Below are 21,504 nucleotides of genomic sequence, written 5' to 3' on the forward strand. Positions count from 1 at the left end.
ATCAATTTTTCTTCCCCATGACCTGTTCTAATGAATGTGATATTAGGAGAAAATTCCAGTAAGTCATTTCCCGTATCTCTTTCCATACATAAATTATATTCTCCAAGAGGGCCAGCCTCTTCAACCAAGCAACCAGCCTGCCTAGTAGTCTCAACAGACTTAAAAACTGGTTCTCAATCTTGTTCATTCACTGCTGTTCTGATGGCATTATAGTCCTTTACAAGTACTTAATTAGTTTAAATACAATAGCAAACAAATCAGTGTTATAGTTCATTATAGCTACTCTTTTACCTGCTTTGAAAAGTATGATAAAGTATACAAAGTATAAAAACATATAATACAGAGTATACATTTACATGTGTCAGTCTCCATGTTGACAGGCATGATTTCGTTAGGAACTATTGCTGAGACTCAGATATTGAGAATACAATTATATTTAGTCTAATTTTTACTGCCTTAATATACAATGAATAACACACTAAACATAAGTGTTCTGAAGGGCTTTAAAATATATATTGCAATGGCCCAATTCTTACAAGTTATCGAATAACTTGAATAAGTTTCTGATTGCTTGAGACTTCAGAAGTGATGGTTATACTGACATAGGACGCATATATTTTCATTTTTTTTCCTTTCATTATAAGTCAGTTTTAGTGGATACTCCCTTAGAAATCAGAACACTTTGAGTTTCCTGAACAGCCTTGAGAGACAGTCTCAACATTAAGGAACTTAGATAAACAAAGTTAAAACATTTATACTTTCTTTGGGTATACATTTATTGTTCCAGTAATATTCTCAAAATGAAAAAGTAAAATATTTATTATAATTAAATGCCTCTGCAAATTTAGTATTTGGCATTCTTTCATATAGTTTTCTGAAGTACTATGCTTAGAAATACTGTATCCTCAGTAGCTAATGTGTATATAGAGAGGGAACTTGGCTGGATATCATTATTATCTGACAAATGCCGTATGACCTTCTACTTGGGGGTCTATCAGATACCTCAAACTGAAATGTTCGTGACTACCCCTGGGATAAATCCAGCTGCCTGTTTTGGATCCAGAATATTAAAAAAAGGAAAAATGCAGCTATCAACAGAATACCACCCAACCACTATGATAGATAGTCTGCTTAGAAAACGGGTGATCAGTCCTTCATATTACTGCACAATGGGACAGCTATCTGAGTTGGAATTCTGAATTGTTGAAACTCCAAGGCATCTGGATTTGTTTTCACCTTCTCACAGTGAATACGACTGAAGGAACATTTTTATAGTTGATTCATGTGTAACTTGCAGATTTTGATGACTAAAATTAGAAAAGTATTAGTAACTTCCTACTGGCTTTATAAATTAGTATTGGTATTGGGCTGCCACCATTACCCAGATTTTTTAACATGTAAATTTACTCAGTACACTTGGAAATTCCTTAAGGGAAAGGGCCACTTGTATACTGTTCAATTTTGTGCCACATCACTTAGAACCTAGGACATATTCAATAAATGTCCATTGAGCTGAACTGACCTTGCCTAAGTAAAAGTGTGTCAGATATACAGAAATGGCTAGAATGTAGGTTGACTTGACATAAAATTAATTTTAAGACTAAAAATGAACTGAAGACACATTGCCTGAGTGAAAACAGGGTCTCCCTATATTCCTACTCTCAGGAATGTGGGTAAACTAGATTTCCTTTAAGAAGAGTGCCTAAAGAGGCTCACATTATCTGTTAGTTTAACCTATTTGAATTGGGTTCCCTTCATGACCTAATGTTTAGAAACTGATAAGGCTCCCTTGTTTAACCTGATTAACACCCATGACCTGAGGCCTCAGGCCCAGGGGAAGCAGGAAACAATACTAAATAATTAGTCCACATCACCAAGGAAACGCAATGTCCCTCAGCACAATAGAAAAACAAGCACAGATGCTGATGTTCAATATTTAAAAAGTATTCCCTACACCCACCATAACAGTGGTTAGAAATAAGGATAAATTATTTCAGAAACCAAGGCAATAAAATATTTTACTTTCTCTAATATATGTATATGCTTTGTTTTTCATTACTAACACTCCATAGGCAATCTTGGTCAATTAAAATTATCTTAGCAACAAAAATGAAGTTTCAAAGTTTAGTTCTGACACTAATAACTCAGATCTTCTCTTTTTAAGAATACAAGGAGCTATAGGCCTCATATACGGTCCCTCCTCCCCCAAATGGGGAGCTCTCTGAACTTCACACTGGTAAGTCAGCATAAAATGAGACTATCTGTTAAAGAAACCTACCCTGAGAGATGGTTTATCAATGTATTACTAATAACATTATTTTTACTTTTATCCACCAGGCATAATAAACATAACAATATGGAAGGCTGTAAAATGTAATTTTCATAACAAAGGAACATATTCAACATAGAACTTAAAAAGGATAGAGGAAGTAAAATATTAGGGTGCCTCTCCAGGCTAGGAAACACAGAATATGGCAGACATACGAATTCTAACTGATGATGAAGCAAGAAAACCTCTCTAAGCCTTGCCCCAGCCCAGGTGAAATATTTCCCCAAATTATCAACCTTCCTTTGCTCTTAGCCATGTTCACCAAGAAATTTCCAGTATACTAATTGTTTCTCCTCAGCAGACTTATCACTATAAATTAATACATCTACATTCTAACATGAGACTCTTCAAGTCTTACAGATTTCATTCGTGGGAAATCGTTTCTCACTCTGAGGGTCAGACCCTGGATCTATTTATTACCTTCACCTGTGTTACATTTTGGACGGCCCAGCTACAACAGCTAGCCAAATGGTCTCTCTCTTTTTACTGTCCCTCACTTTTCTCACCAACTTCTAACTGTAACACAGGTCACCACAATCTTGTAAATGTCTGTATCCATCTGAAAAATAAAACCACATGTCACATATTCATAAACAACCATGTAAAGATGTCTGAGACACTAGAATAACAGCAACATTATGAGGGAAAAAGTCTATTATCACTATATAAGTTCATAACTGCTCATATAACTCCCAACACTGCTTACTGATCTTACTGACATAGATCTATGGTCTTTCTATGACACTTATGATAGGAGATACACATTCTTTGAAGAATACAGTGGGGACCCAAATCTGGAAGTTCAGGGCATTTATACAGTTTCAAGAGAGTGCACTAAGTGAATGGAACCAGAATCTGATTAAGTTTATCTGTTTATAGACTAGACAGGGGGCATAAAAACAAGTTAAATTGCTTTACAGTGATATAATTGACAAAATCCAGAATGTCAGAGTAAATTCTGTAGAACAAAACAACTAAATATATTAAAGAGGAAAAGAAGGAGGGGGAACTTACTAATTAAAAGAGACTTAGGCCTGGCTGGTGTGGCTCAGTGGATTGAGTGCTGGCCTATGAACCAAAGGGTCAAGGGTTCGATTCCCAGTCAGGGCACATGCCTGGATTGCAGGCCAGGTCCCCAGCATGGGGCGTAAGAGAGGCAACCACACACAGATATTTCTCTCCCTCTCTTTCTCCTTCCCTTCCCCTCTCTGTAAAAATAAATAAATAAAATCTTTTTTTAAAATAAAGATTTAAATAAATAACAATCAAATGCAATAAATGGACTTTGGTACCTATTCCAAGCAAACCAACAGTTCAAAAAGTGATTAAGTACATTTGTCACATATTTGGACACAGTCTAGATATTTGATCATATTAAAAAATTAATTTTTAGATGTGATAATGATATTGTGGTTATGTTTTTTAATAAAAAGAAAATCACTTATCTTTTAAAGATGCATACTAAAGTAATTATGGATAAAATTACATTATCTGAGATTTGATTCAAAATAATTAAGGAGCAGAGTGGGAAGGAATAAGTGAGACACAGAAGAAATAAGACTGGCCATGAACTGAAGCTAGGTGATGGATACAGGAAAGACACATTATACTATTCTCCCCAAACTTTTGTATATGTTTGGAATTTTCCATAATGAAAAATTGAAAAACAACAACAAACACCACACACGAAAGAGAAGGGGCACTTCTAGGTGCCCTGGGGTAATGGGATAAAATTCTCAAAAAGTTGTCAGAATCTCTAGGGGGTTCAGCTATATACTGGCAAGTTCCTTTATCATTAGCCTAAAAAAGGACATGAAGCTGTCTTGAGTTTGGTTACTTACCAGATACCTTTTAATGTCCAAGTTTGTTACCCAATTTGAACTTGAGTTTAAGAAAAGTAAAATAATTTTTGAAGCTAACAGAATTTTAGCATCTGTTGAATTTATTCAGCATAATTAAAGCAGTACTGTCTTCATGACGTCATACACAGACACAATCACAGATATAGCACAAATCCATATTAGCCAAAGTGTATTCCTTCTGAGGCTCATTTATATGTCTTCATGTGCCACAGCCCATCATTTAAATAGTGGATATTTTCAATGCCAATTCCTTTGTTGACCTTCTCACTATAGAAGGAAAAAACACATAAATACATTATTATGCATTTTTATAGGCTTAGTCATGGTACTTATAATTCAAAGTGCATAGCTGTTTTGTAGTTATTGAGCTACATGTAGGGATTTTATTTGTATTATACTCACATTACTGTCTACATTAAACTACATTACTCTGGGGCAGTTCATGTCTTAAAGTGACTAGTGACTAACTAGTGGGTCTATAGAAACAGAGTAATAACACGTCACCACATCAGGAGAACATCAAAGTGTTACAAGTAAGCCTCAAACAAAGTTAATAGGAATAATGTGGTCTTCAAATGAGTTGCAAAATTTTTTAATATATTAACTACATTTTGATACTGTACCTTTAATAGTCCCTTAATATTCTATATCACCAGGTCAAAATATAAGAAAAATGCTTTGTAGTGCCAAACTGTCACTGTTTTAAAAATTAGTAGCAAATGCCCTGGCTGTTGTGGCTTGGAGGATTGAGTGCTGGCCTGCAAAAAGAAAGGTCGCCGGTTCCATTTCTGGTCAGGGCACATGCCTGGGTTGAAGGCCAGGTCCCAGTTGGGGGTGTGAGAGGCAACCGATCAATGTTCCTCTCACACATCAATCACACGTTGATGTTTCTCTCTCTCCTTCTCCCTCCATTTCTCTCTTTTTAAAAATAAATAAAATCTTTTAAAAAATAATAAAAAATAAAATTTAGTAGCAAAACATCTTTCCCTCCACTCAATTTAAATCATACTAAATTACAAATTCCTAAAATGCCCCATACATATAAAACAGCTGTATTGGCACACGGGTTCTTTTCAGAGTGTTTAAGAAAGAATGTCATCAATATGTTTCACTGGCTCCCTAAGTGCTAGGAAAAGTCAGAAATGAGGCTTCTGGGCTTACATATTCGTAAGATATGGAATGAATGTGAGCAAATTTCACCTGTAATTCTGATGCTTCCTGCGTAGGTTACTCATATCTCAAAAGCTAAGGGGGCTAACGCGAGACTTACATATCTTCTGCGGACATCTTCATGACTCCGACACACAGAGCATGCTGCTTTCCTTCCGCCATGATGGCCTTAAAACACACAGTTAAGAACTACTTATCAAAATGCCTTGGAGAGGGGGTATCAAATAATGATCACATGACTAGTTAAGCCACTTTGAACCCATCTTATATCCTGGCCTACACCATCAACTCCTTGAGGGTAGGGACCTAGCAGAATATATGGGCATACTGTGAATACTCAGTAAATGAGAACTGAATGAATCTAATCATCGTTCTTGGTTTCTAAGCTGAATGTTAATTCTATAACCCAATGCCAACAAAACCAGAATAAGTCGTACAAAAAGGAAATAAAATTTCTTGCACATAAATATTAAAAACTGTGAAATAAATATCCATTTTTCTAGTATTTTAAAAACTGAATGGTCTTATCTAAAAGACACAGTAAAACAACAATTATATCTCTAATCTCCCTTTAAGAGCTCAATGTTAATGTCAACCTGTCTAGAACATTCAGAACATTCTTGGTTATCATTTCACGCATCTAGAATGTTAAAAACTGCAGTACATATTTCTAAAAAGTAAAAGTTCAAGGATACACAGTAATTGTCTGTACTAGCTTTGCAACTTTCTAAAAGTCTATCATGATTTCAAACTAAAAATTATTTTAAAAGTAAAGGCTAGGTACTAGGAAAATTTTCCATTTAAAGGAACTTCAGAACTAAAAACTTACAACACTTAGAAAATTCACGAACCTTAAAAGGTAACCTATTTTTATAGAATACTTTTCTCCACTGATTTTCAATTCATTCATTCATTCATTCATTCATTCAATGTTCCACAAATATTTGAGTACCTCATATGTGACCAGTATCTATGTCAATACAAAATGTTCCTAAGATAAAACACACAGCTTATACTACCCCTTAGATAGAACTGCCACAGCAGAGGACAGCCCAGGACACATTCTTGAGCTCATTCCAATGGCCTTCCCCTCCACAGTGATTTCCCCATTCCTCCCAAGTATGATTTTTTTCTCACCTTTAAGGAAATGGGCACTTTATCTATGACAAAGAAGATGGTCTCCTGTCTAGACTGGTTAGCAAAAACCTACTTAATCTAGAATATAGCTGAAACAGCACCACAGAAATGGAAATAATGCAGAATTGTTCAGCTATATCATGAGCTGAATGGATCCTTAAGGACTATGTGGGACTTTAACATTTCTCTCAGAGAAATCATGTTCTGAGGCCCAAACAACAAACTTAAAATGAACTTTAAAATAAAAATTGAGAATTGCCAACATTTCCCACTACTCACTTCTAACTCTCTACCTGGTACCCAAGTTCTTTTCCCTTTTGAGTGCTTTTACTCCAATATATCTGGGCAAGTCACACATAAATGTAGCAAGCTGATGTCCAAAGAAGTGATCCAATCATATCAGATATATCCTCTCCATTAATAACCAAGAGTTTTACACTGTGTCCTAAATCTGATAACATTAGGTCCTAACTGGGCTGAAATGTAGCTAGGACTCTTTGATTACTTGTTCCCATTTAACTTATAGGATAGGTCACAATTTAGTCTCACGAAATGATGTTACTTCCCACATCCTCAAATATAACCAGAAAGGCATGAGATAATAGTAACAGTGACCTCCAAAAAAGTACATCTGATGTTCCTTTGGATGACAGATCTTTCAAAAATAACATGAATACATTTTTTTCAGTGTTACAGCCTGAGAAGGATACAACAATTGTGTCTGCTGCAGCTGGGTAAAGTTTAGCTCCAGGAGAAGTTAGGCCTGGACACATGATATTTGCTCCACTGAGAACAAATTTGATGGCTCCTTTATCGACCTGCTGGTGTGGCAGGATAAAAGGATCTAGAAGAAAAGAAATGCATTACATAAATTAATAAGGCTAATTACTCACCAGAACAAAAGGCAAAGGACATGAACAAATATTTTCCAAAATTACAATACTCTGACAGACACAAAATAAAACTCAAATACCATCCTTTACTTATCAAATTAATAAATATTTTAAAGAAATGTTCTTTCCAGTGTTAGCAAGAGCATAGGAAAACTGCCATATACTGGAAGAAGGCTTATAAGTGGATACAACCTTTCTTTAGGACAACTTGGCAACATGTATCAACAGCCTTGAAAAGTTTCAAACTCTGACTCAGTAATTCTACTTTTAAAACTTTATCCTCAGAAAAAAACGAAAGACACAACAATATATTTAGGTAGAGAGACACTCATTGCAGCACTAATATTTATAATAGAAAAAAGTGGAATCAACTTAAATGTCCAACAATAAAGTAAGAGATAAATGGCTTACGGTGTATCTACAATGTCTACATACTACAGCCATGTGTCTGAAGAGTACATAACTACCCTGGGAGATGTTCATCATATAATGTTAAGAAGAAAAAAACAGAATAAAAATCTACCAAACATATCAGTGGTTTCTAGGGGTCCGTTGGGGGGAGGGAGATAAATAGGTGAAGCTTAGAGGATGTTTAGGGAAGTGAAACTATTCTGTACGATACTTTAACAGTGAACATTATGCATTTGGCAAAACCCACAGAATGTACAACACAAAAAATGAACCCTAATGTAAACTATGGACTTTGGTTATTAATAATGTATCAATATTTATTCATCAATTATAAAAATATATCACATCAATGCAAGATATTAGTAATAAGGGAAGGGTCAGTATATGGGAACCCTTTACTTTGTGCTCAGTTTTTCTGTAAACCTAAAACTGCTCTAAAATATGTCTATTAATTTAAAAAAAACTACAGAGAGCCCAATTGAAAAAGGAAAAATATATACATTTACACATACACACACAGACATACATAGCACAAGAAATAATTGGATGGAAATACACCGATATATTAACAATGGTTAACAATAGGTCATGGGAATACAGGTGGTTTTATAGCTATATTTTCCAAATCTCTAGAATAAACACATATTCCTTTTGTAATCTTAAAAATATTTTTGTGTGTATGTGTGTTTGCAAATAATTCATAACCTAACAATTAAAGGATCCCAGGAGGATTTAAAACAATGCCTGGGGGAAAAACTTCTTAGGCCTCCCAGGGCTCTCTAGGAATAATGCCAACAATAATTGGTAAAATTTATTCACTTTAATGTTTTACCATTAGCCCTCCAACTCATCAGATAACAAACAAGTCTTTTTCCCTACCAAGACTCCAAATTAATTTAAACAACTTACTGTTAAAAAGAAACCTGAATGAATGAATACACTTAGTATTCATAAGCCATAATTTGTTTCCTAGGTCTCCATCCTCATTAATAGCTGCCCTTTAATAATAATCATGATGACAACAGTGGTACTAGTGGATATCGTTTAAACAGCTACTACATTATTAATAATAATAATACATCTAATAATAATCATAGTACATCTAGTGAGCACTTACTGTGTTCTAGGCATTGTGTTAGGTACATTACATGGTTATCTCATTTAATCCTCGTAACTGAGAGGCCTAATATTCAACTATGTCCATTTTAAAAGATAAAGAAATAGGGCTTAAATGGATTGAATAATCTGACAAAAATGACATGCACTGGGAATTGAACCCAGGTCTGCCTAACTCCAAGTTCATGCTTTTAACCACCGTATTATCCTGCTTCTTGTAGAAGAATAACTTTAAGATGTTCTAAAAGCTTTGTTTCCAGAAAAATACTACTAAATAGGAACATCTTTTTCTTCCAACTTATTAAGATAATACTTAACATACGGAAAAACTGGGAAGAATGGTTCAACGAACACCTTGGACAATATGCTGTTAGTTTCAACCATTGTTCATTAACACTTTGTTACATTTGCTTTATCTCTGTCTATTTAAAGACACATATTTTTCCTCTACTATTTTAAATTCCAGACATAATGCTTCACCATAATGAGCACACACCACCTAAGAATAAAGTCATTCTCCTACATAACCATAGCACTATTATCATGCCTACAAATTTAACAACATTTCTACAATATCATACTATAACCAAATCATATACAGATTTCCCTCAATAGTTCCAACAAAGTCTTTTATATCTTTTTCATGGGTCGGGGGCTTGAATTTTGTTTTTCAAACCAGGATCTAATGTAGATTCATGCAATACAATTGATTATTTTGTCTCTGTCCTTTTAGTTGAGTAGGAATTAATGTCACTAAAATGTCTTAATGTCACCAAAATATTTTTATTTGCACCAGGACTCAGTTTCTGTCCATCATAGTCTTTTAACTTCATGAAATCAATCCTTAATCAAATAATTATAAATATTCCTTTGGAAATATTGAAGTGCTTCACATCTTTCAAGACTTGCCTAATAGCTTTACTGCTCCAGATCTCCGCTTTAACAAGTAATTCAAAATTTATCTACTCTTACCAAAAATAAAACTCATTAAGTCACCAATACCACCTACAGAACCCTGCAGTCACTCCCTGCCATTCTGACTCTGGGCTAGAAGGCCAGATGAACATATCCGTTTGAGAAGCAGAAATTCTACTTCACACTTATACCTTCTTAGGCACAGGGATTTTTATCTTCCTTTGGATTTTCTTTTGTAGTGTACTCAATCTAACAACATGCAAAAATGGGTACATAATGAACATTATTTTGTTTCATAACACCTGATACTCAACTAACAATAACTCACTCCAACACCCTTTATAGAATTATCTCTGGTAGGCAAATCTAGATACAAATTTAAAAGAATTGCTCACAACATTTGTCACAGTGTGTGAATATATACTTGTGCAATTACCTAACTGTTGTCTACTCTTCCAACTAGACCATTAGTTTCACAGGGACAGGAACCATGTCTGTCTTTGCCTTCCATCATATTCTTAGTACCTAGCTCAGTGCCTAGCACATATTAAGTTCAATATTTGTTGAATGAATGAATGAACATTCTTTCCTAGGCTTTCAGGAATGCATGAGAGAATCTGTATTTTTCAAATTTACCACAAGATGGGTATTCATCTTTTATATTCCATATTACCTAGTAGTAATAAGTTAATGACCAGATGTCATTTTCAGCTCCTTTTGAGTCTTTTCATATACTCAAGTACATTATTTTCTAACAAGACTTACATTTGTGAAGTAATCTTAGGGTTGGATAAAAAGGCCCTTCTCTTTGTCTAAAAAATAGTAACTCTCCATTTACTGTAAGGATCTCTATATGTTCATGGCTGTAAGACAAATGTCACAAAGTACCAAGTTAGATATTTTCTTTCAAAAATGAATATGCCAAATAGCCTTTAAATAATATATAATATGAAACATGCATATACAGACATACAGTGAGCTTTTAAAAAAATTTCAATAAAGCCCTGGCTGGTGTGGCTCAGTGGATTGAGCACTGGCTTGTGAAGCAAAGGGTTGCGAATTTGATTCCCAGTCAGGGCACATGCCTGGGTTGCAGGCCAGGTCCCCAGTGGGGGGGCACACCAGAGGCAACCCCACATTGATATTTTTGTCCCTCCCTCCCCCTCTCTCAAAATAAATAAATATTTTTTTAAATAAAAAAATTCAATAAAGATCCAGGGCAAAAAAAAAAAACAAAAAAAAAAAACCCTGTTCAAACTGTTTTACCTATCATACTAATCCAGTAGAGAAAAGAAAAAAGAAAAATATCTGAGCTGTTACAATCAATTTTACTTTATATGTTATTTTCATTTCATTGTTAGATAATTCAATAAAGAAATTTGTAAAGTACAACAGAAACTAATTCTAAATAAAAACATTTAAGTCTGATCAATCAGTATATAAAGCCATTGTTACCAAACAGGAAAATATTTGAAAATAGAAATATTGCTTACTTTAGTTATTCTATTTATCTAGTTCCATAATCTTTCAATAGTTAATGTGAAAATAATTGCATTTATTATGAGTGCAGTGTAATTATATGATACTCAGCTACTTACTCTGAGCTTTACATAGAGAAAAATAAAGACTTACCATCGCACTATTTTGACAGGATCTTTCTTAGGCATGATTTGATTAAGCCATGGTTCAATACCTGGAAATTGCTCTATGAGTTGGTTCTTAATACCCTTTATAACTGAGGTTTTCAACTGGATGCAATTGGACACATTTTCTTTTTCATCAAATCTGCCAAATGATGTTTGCAAGAAAAAAAAGGCATTTTTAAGTAGACATATCAGAACAGCTAAACGTAGTGTTTTCATTAGTCATCTATTCTTGAAGCAAGAATTCAGATGCCTACAATAATAATGAAATAAACTGTTTCTAAAAATACCATTTACCTTTTATTCTGTCTTGCACAACCAATCTCTTAGTACAATATTAAATAAAGTGTCATATATACACAATTATCTGGGAGGGAGGATATGAGGCATATTTCACATTATAATGTGTAATCAGCTACACAAATGCCTTTTCTGGAAAATCTTATTCGTCCCTACCCAGGAAGAACAGAAAGAAACAGAGATTTGTTCCTAAACAAAACCTGTGTGGAAAACAAAAGCAAGTCAAAACAAGAGTTCTCAAGCTCTGAGATACAGAAGACTAAGTCAAATACAACACAGAAAATGGGTCCCTGCTAGGCTATGTTATCTACTGAGATTTTTTTCTAAGTGATGGTGATGATTTCTAGAATCCCTATTCATGTTTGCTCAAAATGTCGTGGAAAAAAAAACCCACCTTCCTTTGCCCATGTTTCTTTCCCCTTTGCTTTTTGCGTCTACCAAATCTGGAAGGGAAACCCACTAGGTAGGTTCCCAAGAAATTTTTGTCTTCTTTACACTGAATAGCCAGCCTATGGGGCAATTACGCTGTTTTAATCTGGCAAAAGATCGCTTGCTTCCTGTCACCCAGACTCCTTCACTCCCATGACCCAGGAAGTCAAGCCTTCCCTTACTCCGTTCATAACTAATAAACATATGGCAGTGAGTGCAGGGTTCTGCTCTTAGCTGAAGAGGATATACGCCTAAATCACAGTGCAAGGATGTGATTGGTAGAACCCTAGAAATGGAGATAGGATTGCGGGGGGGGAGGCAAAAGAGAAAGAGGAGTAAAGACAAAGAAAATAAAGGTGGTAGAACCGAAACCCGACTGAGGATTAGGGATGGAAAGCTGAGAGAAGTGTTGCAGGTTGCGAGTGAGAGTACAGTACTACAGATAACCTTGGAGAGTAAGGATGGCAGGGGCGGGGGAGAGAGAAAGAGGATCTTTGCTCTCGCCCTCTTCCCCACCCCCACCCCCACCACCTTTGTGAGCAGCGGATGGAGGCCACAGCATGTCCTTACTTCTTGAACATGATCCAAGGTGAAGGGGGCGACGATAGGGAAGGGCCTGGAATGGGGAAAAAATGAATTATCAAAGGTCCAGCAACTCCCCTTACACGAGGAAGGCCGGCACTGACTAGCAGAGCTGTAGTCCTTCTCCGGAAAGGGAGACAGGCAGCCGCACTTCACGGTTCTCAGCGAAATTTGACTACTTCCGCTCCTCTGAACACGTCGGCGCTTTTGCTGGCCCTTTTTGGGCAACCGATTGCTCTCCAGACCCGGTAGCTGAAAGGGCGGGACTTGAGTAGGAAGAAGAAATACAGCAATCATTGTGGATGTAGGAAAAGAAGAATGGAGGGGGCGGAGCAATCAAAGTACTATTTATGACAGTTTCGTCATTACGGATTCCTCAAAGGATCAACATTCTTTCACGATTCCTTGAAACCTACTATTCACCTAAACAATTTTTTATTGTAAAAAGATTTTTGTTCCCTGAGACCACCGAATGGATTGGTGCTTACCGACCAGCATAAATTCAGGCTAACCTTCTAGTCTCATGTAAATGTACCAGTGGGCTTCCTAAGTGTAGCAAATAAAAATACAGGACATCCAGTTAAAGTTCAATCTTACAAACAGCGAAAAATTTGTTATCGGAATTTAATTAGGAAGTCCCGTATTTCAATCCAGCAACCATATTCACTGGCCATAATGAGTGCCCTCAGAATTATTCACTAGGTTGCCATCCCCTGCCTCACCTCAATACCTATAAAATGAGCTACATATCAAGAAAGTCAATGTCCTTGACTGATAGAATGACCTGTAGTCCACCAATGGAAGACTAATCTGATGGAAGAGATAACAGCTAAAGAAACAGATCTCACTTACGTATTCTTCTGAAAAAGAGAGCAAACCAAGGCTTTTTATCAGCAAACAATGCATAGAAGAATGTAAAACGGAAACAGGCACTACCCCTAGGCATTGGGATACAGGTGCCCGGACCTGTAAAACAAATACAGCAGTCCCTCCAGGGAGCAAATACTCTAGGCTCTATTGGAGAGATGGGCCTTGGAGCAATCAAAACAAATACTACTATGCATTTGAATTGTGCAACTAACTCCCCTTGCCTGGATTCTATGGTATCAACAATCTTCTGATTGTAATTTAGCTTCCCAAGAAGATCTACCCACAAAGACTTTTCTATTTTTAAATCAAATCCAGTGAACAATTGTTTGTAAATTAATAAACTGGTATTCTGGTTTACACATCCGGCTCTTGTGAACAACTTTATCATGACTTCGCATTCCCAGCATCAATCAACTCCCAGATCTTTAGAATTTTGAGTTTATCGGCATGCAAACCTGAAGCCCAGCCCCCAAACTGTGGTTACTGCCACAGTGTCAGCCTTGTTGCCAAAGAGCTTTCCTCCCCTGGCAACTCTCACATCACCCTGGGAGCCTGCCATGTCACAATAAATACATTATAACAGCAATAAATAGTTACTATTAAGACGTTTCATATGAGTGAAAATAGATAATTTGTATTCATCTATACATAACACAATGTAACAGCTACAAGCGCAGGCAGAAGTAACGCCTGCTTAAGTGTGGTTGGTAGGGGAATAATATGAGTGTAATAATTTATAGTTTTAATTTGAACATTTCACCTAAAATGTCATGGTGTGCTTGACTGTGACATTATGTTACAGAATTACATACTTACGATTTTGTAATAAAAGATTTTATAATAAAAAGGGGCTTATTTGTGCCAGACCCTATATATATTCCACTAGTAAAGAAAATTTTACTCAGTGGACCCCAAAATTACTAACACCTGGATGGACTTCCTAATCTCTTGAACTTTTGGTTTGAGAAACCTATTTATTTTAGACGTATTAAAAACTTTTACACTGAATATTTGCCGTGTCAGAAATTGACAGCTAGCCCTGACTGCTGTGACTCAAAGGACAGGGCATCACCAGTTTGATTCCCATCAGGGCACATGCCTGGGTTGCACGCCAAGTCACCTGTTGGGGGAGCGTGAGAGGCAACCCATCGATGTTTCCTTCTCTCCTCCCTTCCCCTCTCTCTAAAAATAAATAAATAAAATCTTTTTTTAAAGAAATGACAGCTAACTTTTAATTCTATAAAAATTAAATGTTATCTAAATTATGACAAATCCCACACGCACAGAAATAGATATACAGTACATGTACATACATGCTTCTTAATTTGTTATTTTTCAATTACAGTTGACATTCACTAATACATTAATTTCAGGTTGTATACATACATATTTTAATCCACTTTCTTTTTTTAAAGGTTTTATTTATTTATTTTTAGAGAGATGGGAAGGAAGGGAGGAAGGGAGGGAGAAAGAGAGGAAGAGAAACATCAGTGTGTGATTGCCTTTTGTGCACCCCTTACTGGGGATCCAGCCCGCAACCCAGGCTTGTGCCCTGACTGAGAGTTGAACCTGCAACCTTCTGGTTCACAGCCGGTGCTCAATTCACTGAGCTACACCAGCCAGGGCTAATTTACTTTCATCCACTCTGATAATCACATAAACTGAATCTGAGTTATAACGAATGTCATTAGGTCATTAGTATTGATGAGGTGTTCAGCTCTATATGTGTCCATCACTGCCTTCATTCATAACCTACCATCACAGACACATAAGCAGGGCCCACTTGTCATTACAATGTGTTTCTGGTTTTGTGTTGTAAATTGTATCATCATAAAGTGGACTCTGGTTTGCTCCTGCCAAAGAACTCATCAAATAAATGCCCGCTACAATACTGTTTGCCATGCATAATGCATACCCATGTTTTTGGCCCAAACTTTGAGGGAAAAATATTTTGTTTTAATTTTTTAATTCAATTATTTATTCATTTATATTGAGAAACAAAACTGATTATCATATTCCAGGGTATTATTTTGCATACAGATATCATTATTGCTTTCTAGAGTTACACTTTTAACACATAAGCATAAATAAAAGAATTAAAAATAGTTATATAGATACAGAATTTGTAGTACTCATGTATAATGCGCAGCCTTATTTTTCCCTCAAAAATTTGGGCAAAAAGTATGCATTATATGGCAAAATAGGGTACCTCAAAATAAACCATTTAAAAATTAAAATAATAAAGTTCATTTATCCATGCAGTAAATACTTGTAAAGGAATTTTATGTTTTAGATATACATGCTCTGTACTACAACGTGTACTTAAGTGTTCTGTGCAATTTATTTTACAAGGGTCCTTGATGTACATGCAGCACAGAACACAGAAAGCCTAAGTCTACCATACATTTTACTAAAATAAGTAACGAAGCTAGAACAAGCAGTAAATATTTAATGCTTGTATTTGCCTTCTTAGAATTTTGAAGTAATTTTCATAGGATCATCTTGACATGAGGCTATAAAATGCTGCCCAAAGGGTTTGTAGTAAGGCCTCTTCTTCTTCATCGTAAGTTTCCTTGAGCAATAAACATGGCACCAAAACCCTTCAGGGGGTCCAGTGAAGAAAAGTTTCTTTAAGAACTAGACCACAGCTTTAAACACTGCAAAAGCTGTTTGCACTGCAAGAAGGAATTGGACAACCTCCAGGCTCCTGCAGGGCCTCACATCTCTAAGAATCTACAGCCTGCGAAGTCTTCCATTAGGGTCACTTTCCCCACAAACTGTCAGCCTCACCCCTGCAGCTGGCTTCATAACCCCGAAAGGGCAAGACATAGCTAAGAATTACAGCACTATCCACACCACCAATTACTACATTGGCCCAGCCCCTGCCTGGGTCCTTCCATACTGAGCAATATAAGGAACACAAATGCAACAGCAGCTCCCCACCTCTAGTCCCAAATACAGCTAAACTTGAAGAGACCTGAAACCTCCCCACCTCATGTATCAGAAGACTGTCAGGACTAACCATGTTGCCAAACTTGTGATAAACCAAGCCGCTGTGCCTCACTCACATCCCTGTTTTCCTTTGTCATCACCCAAAATGTAAGCACCCAGTTCAACTAATTTGCTATGTGACCTTGGGCAAGTCACTTAATTCTGTGACTATCTTTAGGTCTGTAAAATAAAGGCTCTACTTTATGAGGTTACGAAGATTAAATGAGATAATACATGCAAAGCATTGCTGAGGTATATTGTAATTATTAAATTATTGTTGTTGTTGTTGTTACTGCTCTCCTCCAACTTCATTCCCATATTTCTCTGTACTTCTTCTCCACCCCACCTGACCGCTCATTTCCACCTTAGCTTCCAGGTGCTTCTGCTCTGCCTCCTGGATACCATGATTAACACGCTCTCCTACCATCCTCCAACTCATCTGTGAATATGCACTGATATTCTGGCTTTCTCATGAGGATGGAGCTTCCCTTACAACTTTCAAGTGAAAGCAATTTACACCTATACACTGCATGTACTGTAGAGTCAGGAGGCAAGGTGGGCATCTTCTTGCAGCCACACTACAACTTCCAGACAATTCTTCTTCTGCCCTCAGATAAAAACAAATAATTAATTAATTTTAAAAACTGATTTTAGACATTTCTGCAAAGAGGACATACGGATGGTCAATAGACATATGAAAGATGCTAAATGCAACTAACCATAGTGTATCACACCTGTCAAAATGGCCATAATCAATAAATCAACAAACAGTAAGTGCTGGCGAGGCTGTGGAGAAAAGGGAACCCTAGTGCAGTGTTGGTGGGAATGCAGACTGGTGCAGCCACTGTGGAAAACAGCGCAGGATTTCTTCAGAAAACTAATAATGGAACTGCCTTTTGACCTGGAAATTCCACTTCTGGGTACATATTCAAATAAACCCAAAACACTAATTTCAAATAATATGATTTATGTGCACCCCTATGTCCCTTGCAGCATTATTTTCAATCACCAGGATATGGAAACAACCCAAGTGCCCTTCAATAGATGAGTGGATAAAAAAGTGATGGTGCACATATACAGTGTAATATTACTTGGCCATAAAAAAGAATAAAATCTTAAACCATTTGCAACAGTATGGATGGACCTAGAGGGTACTATGCTCACTGAAATAAGTCAGTCACAGAAAGACAAACAGCATATGATTTCACTTGTATGTGGAATCTAAAGAACAATATGAATGAATGAACACAATGGAAACAGACTCATGGACACAAAGAACAGAATGATAGTTGCCAAATTGGAGGGAGGTTCGAGGACTGAGTGAAAAGGGTGAATGGATTAAGAATACAAATTGGTAATTACAAAATAGTCATGGGAACATAAAGTATAGCATAAGGAATATACTCAATAATATTATAATAACTATGTACTGGAAATATTGGGGGGAACACCTTGTAAAGTGTATGATTGTCAATCCACTATGCTGTGCACCTGAAACCAACGCAAAATATTGAATGTCAGCTGTAATTGAAAAATAAAAGAGCCCTGGCCAGGTGGCTAAGGTAATTGAAGTGTCATCCTGTGCACCAGAAGGTTGTAGGTTCAATTCCCTGTTGTGGTGCATACAGGAGGCAACTGATCAATGTTTCTGTCACGGTCCTCAGTTATTGATAACTCCATCCATTCATGTGCTCAAGTCCAAAATTGTGAGAATTTTCTTGACTCATCTCTTTCTCTCACACTCCACAACCAAGACATTGGCAAATCCTATTGACTCTTTACCGTATATAAATAATTCAACTGCTTCTAATGACATCCACAGCTACCATACTGGTTCAAGCCATCATCATCTCTTGCTTGGATTATTGCAATACCTCCAAGCTGGTCTTTTACCTCTGCCTCCCACTACAATCCATTCTAAACACATGCCAGATTTTCCTATTAAAAATGAAAGTCAAATTGAAGTCTTTCCTCTGCTCAAACCTTTCCGATGGCTCCCCATTTGAACCAGAGCAAAACCATTATCTGTACAATAGCTTACACGGTCTTTTTCTAGATCGCTGTTACTTCTTGGACTTCACTTCCTACTCCCCCTCCTGGCCTTTTCTTACTCTTCTCCAGTCATACTGACCTCCTCGCTCTTTTTATATCACACCAGGCATGCACACACGTTAGGGTCTTTCCACTGGTTGTTCCATCTACCTGGAAAGCTTTACTCCAAATCTCCGCATGACTACTTCCCTCACCTCCTGCAGGCCTTTCCTCAAAGGTTACCTTCTCAATAAGGCATTGCCCTACTTACCCCATTTAAAAATACCATCTCCCCCTATCGCTTTACTCAGTTCAATTTTTCCATAGCATACTATAAAATTTATTTGTTAAAAAAGACAATACCAGTATGTATTGGAGAGGATGTAGAGACACTGGAACCCTCATACATTGCTGGTGGGAAAATAAAATGGTACAATCTCTTTGGAAAACAATTTGGTTATATTTTGCTTGCTCATTTGTTTTGTTGATTAGGTTCCATTTATAGGTGAGATCATATGGTATTTGTCTTTCACCGCCTGGCTTATTTCCCTTAGCATAATGCTCTCCAGTTCCATCCATGCTGTCACAAAGGGTAGGAGCTCCTTCTTTCTTTCTGCTGGGTAGTATTCCATTGTGTAAATGTACCAGTTTTTTGATCCACTAATTTACTGATGGGCACTTAGGTTGCTTCCAGCACTTGGCTATTGTAAATTGTGCTGCTATGGACATTGGGGTGTATAGGTTCTTTTGAATTGCTGTTTCAGGGTTCTTAGCAAAATATAACCAGAGACATTGAAATAAAGAACAAACTGGCAGTAACCAGAGGAGAGGGGGAGGGAGATAATGGGGGAAAGAAGAGGAATGGTCATCGAGGAACATGTATAAAGGACCCATGGACAAACCAAAGTGGGGAACGATGGAGGGTGGGAGGTGGGGTGGGTGGGGAGGGGGAAAGTGCTGGTGGGAAAATGGAGACAAGTGTACTTGAACAACAATAAAAATGATTTAAAAAAACAGTTTGGCAGGTCTACACAATGTTAACCATAGAGTTACCATATGACCCAGCAATTCCACTCTTCAGTATATACCCAAAAGAAATAAAAATATATGCCCATGAATGTTTATAACAGCATTATTTATAATAGCTAAAAACTACAAGCTATCAGCCCTCGCTGGTGTACCTCAGTGGATTGAGTGCCGGCCTGCGAACCAAAGGGTCACTAGTTCAGTTCCCAGTCAGGGCACATGCCTGGACTGCAGGCCAGGTCCCCAGTAGGAGGCATGCCAGAGGCAACCACACATTGCTATTTCTCTTCCTCTCTTTCTCCTTCCCTTCCCCTCTCTCTAAAAATAAATAAATAAAATCTTTTTTAAAAAGTACAACCAATCAGCCCTGGCCGGGTGGCTTAGTTGGCTTAGTTGGTTGGATCATTGTCCTGCCATACATCGATTGATGTTTCTCTCTCTCTCCTTTTCTCTCTTTTTGAAATCAATCAATAAAAAAATTAAATAAAAACAACCCAAATGGCCTTCAACTAAAGGTGAATTGATAAACAAATTGGCACATCAATACAATGAAATATTATTCAGCCATAAAAAAGGAATGAAGTACTACCACACATTACAACATGGATGAGCCTTGAAATGTTAGGTGAAGTGAAAGGAGCCAGACATAAAAGACCTATATTGTATGAATCCATTTATATGGAATGTCCAGAGTAGGCGAATACAGAGAGACAGAAAATAGGTTAGTGGTTGCCAGCTAACCACTTAGCTGTATGTGACAGCTAAGGAATACAGAGTTTCTTTTGTAGATGAAAAAAATGTTCTAAAATTAGAATATGACAATGGTTCCACAACTCTGTGAATGTGCTAAAACCATTGAATTGTATGCTTTCAAAGGGTGAATTTCATAGTATGTAAATTACTATCAAAAATAATTTATGCAAATTATATCTAAAGAAAGCTGTTATAAGGGAATTTAACCAGAAAAAATTTCTGTGTGTTGATATTTTTGGTTGTTTTTCTGTTGTTAATTTTTAATGTTATTGCCCTGTGATCAGAGAATGTTACTTGTATGATTTCTGTATTTGCAAAGCAAATATATTCTATGTTTATACAGGGTAATTTCTCATATATAATCAACCTTATTAAATAGTGTTATGAACTTTTCTATATCCTTACTTATTCAACTAATCTGTTGATTTCTGAGAGAAATATTTCACCTCAAATATGCCCAAAACTCTGCTAGCAATCCTAATACTTACTTCTTGTCAATTTGTTCTGAACTCCTTTGCCACTTTTCCCAAACTTCCACAACCCTCCCCTGCTCCATCATATCCTACTTTATACATAGAATAGAAGAGAAGATGGGACTGGCCTCATCTGCCTGCTACCAAACATACAACTTAAAACTGTCTACCCCATCCCATTCCATTTAACTTTTCTTATTTGTATAGCTCTCCCTCTTTCTCAAACTGATCTCCCCACCTGACTTTTAAATTCCATAACTTTCACTTTCTTTTTTTCTAATTTTGAGGATACATTTATCAAAGCTGGGGACAGTGAAACAAGGAAGGGCTTACAATACAAGAAGCAACAATAGAGCCTAGGTGAGGCTGCTATGGTTCACTGAGAAGTCAGAGAAAGGGGGGCCTTGGAGACAACAGGTTCAGAGGGTTAGCCCAGGACCAGCTGGCAGTGCCAATTGCTCCCCTCATTGCAAGCCTGGTGGGATCCCTTAGAGTTTAGGAGACACATGCCTGTGGAGGACGAAGAGAGGAAGGGAAAGGAGAGGAAGTGCTCCAAGGAGGAAAAGCACACCG

The 21,504-nt window shown here is 36.8% G+C and overlaps 1 protein-coding gene across 1 annotated transcript in view; it reads right to left on the reverse strand.

Annotated features, from left to right (window-relative positions):
* Nucleotides 1-4,250: 4,250 nt before the first annotated feature.
* MCTS1 (MCTS1 re-initiation and release factor) overlaps nt 4,251-21,504 on the reverse strand; it is a 44,392-nt gene continuing 27,138 nt past the window's right edge. The window contains 8 exon segments of the mRNA XM_024567115.4: nt 4,251-4,458; nt 5,462-5,529; nt 7,209-7,342; nt 10,599-10,696; nt 11,466-11,618; nt 12,171-12,187; nt 12,189-12,282; nt 12,777-13,053. Of these exon segments, the coding sequence (XP_024422883.2) occupies nt 4,377-4,458; nt 5,462-5,529; nt 7,209-7,342; nt 10,599-10,696; nt 11,466-11,618; nt 12,171-12,187; nt 12,189-12,282; nt 12,777-13,053 (923 nt within the window). The 3' untranslated portion in view covers nt 4,251-4,376.

This window comes from Desmodus rotundus, chromosome X, assembly GCF_022682495.2.
Source record: "Desmodus rotundus isolate HL8 chromosome X, HLdesRot8A.1, whole genome shotgun sequence".
NCBI classification, from domain to species: domain Eukaryota; kingdom Metazoa; phylum Chordata; class Mammalia; order Chiroptera; family Phyllostomidae; genus Desmodus; species Desmodus rotundus.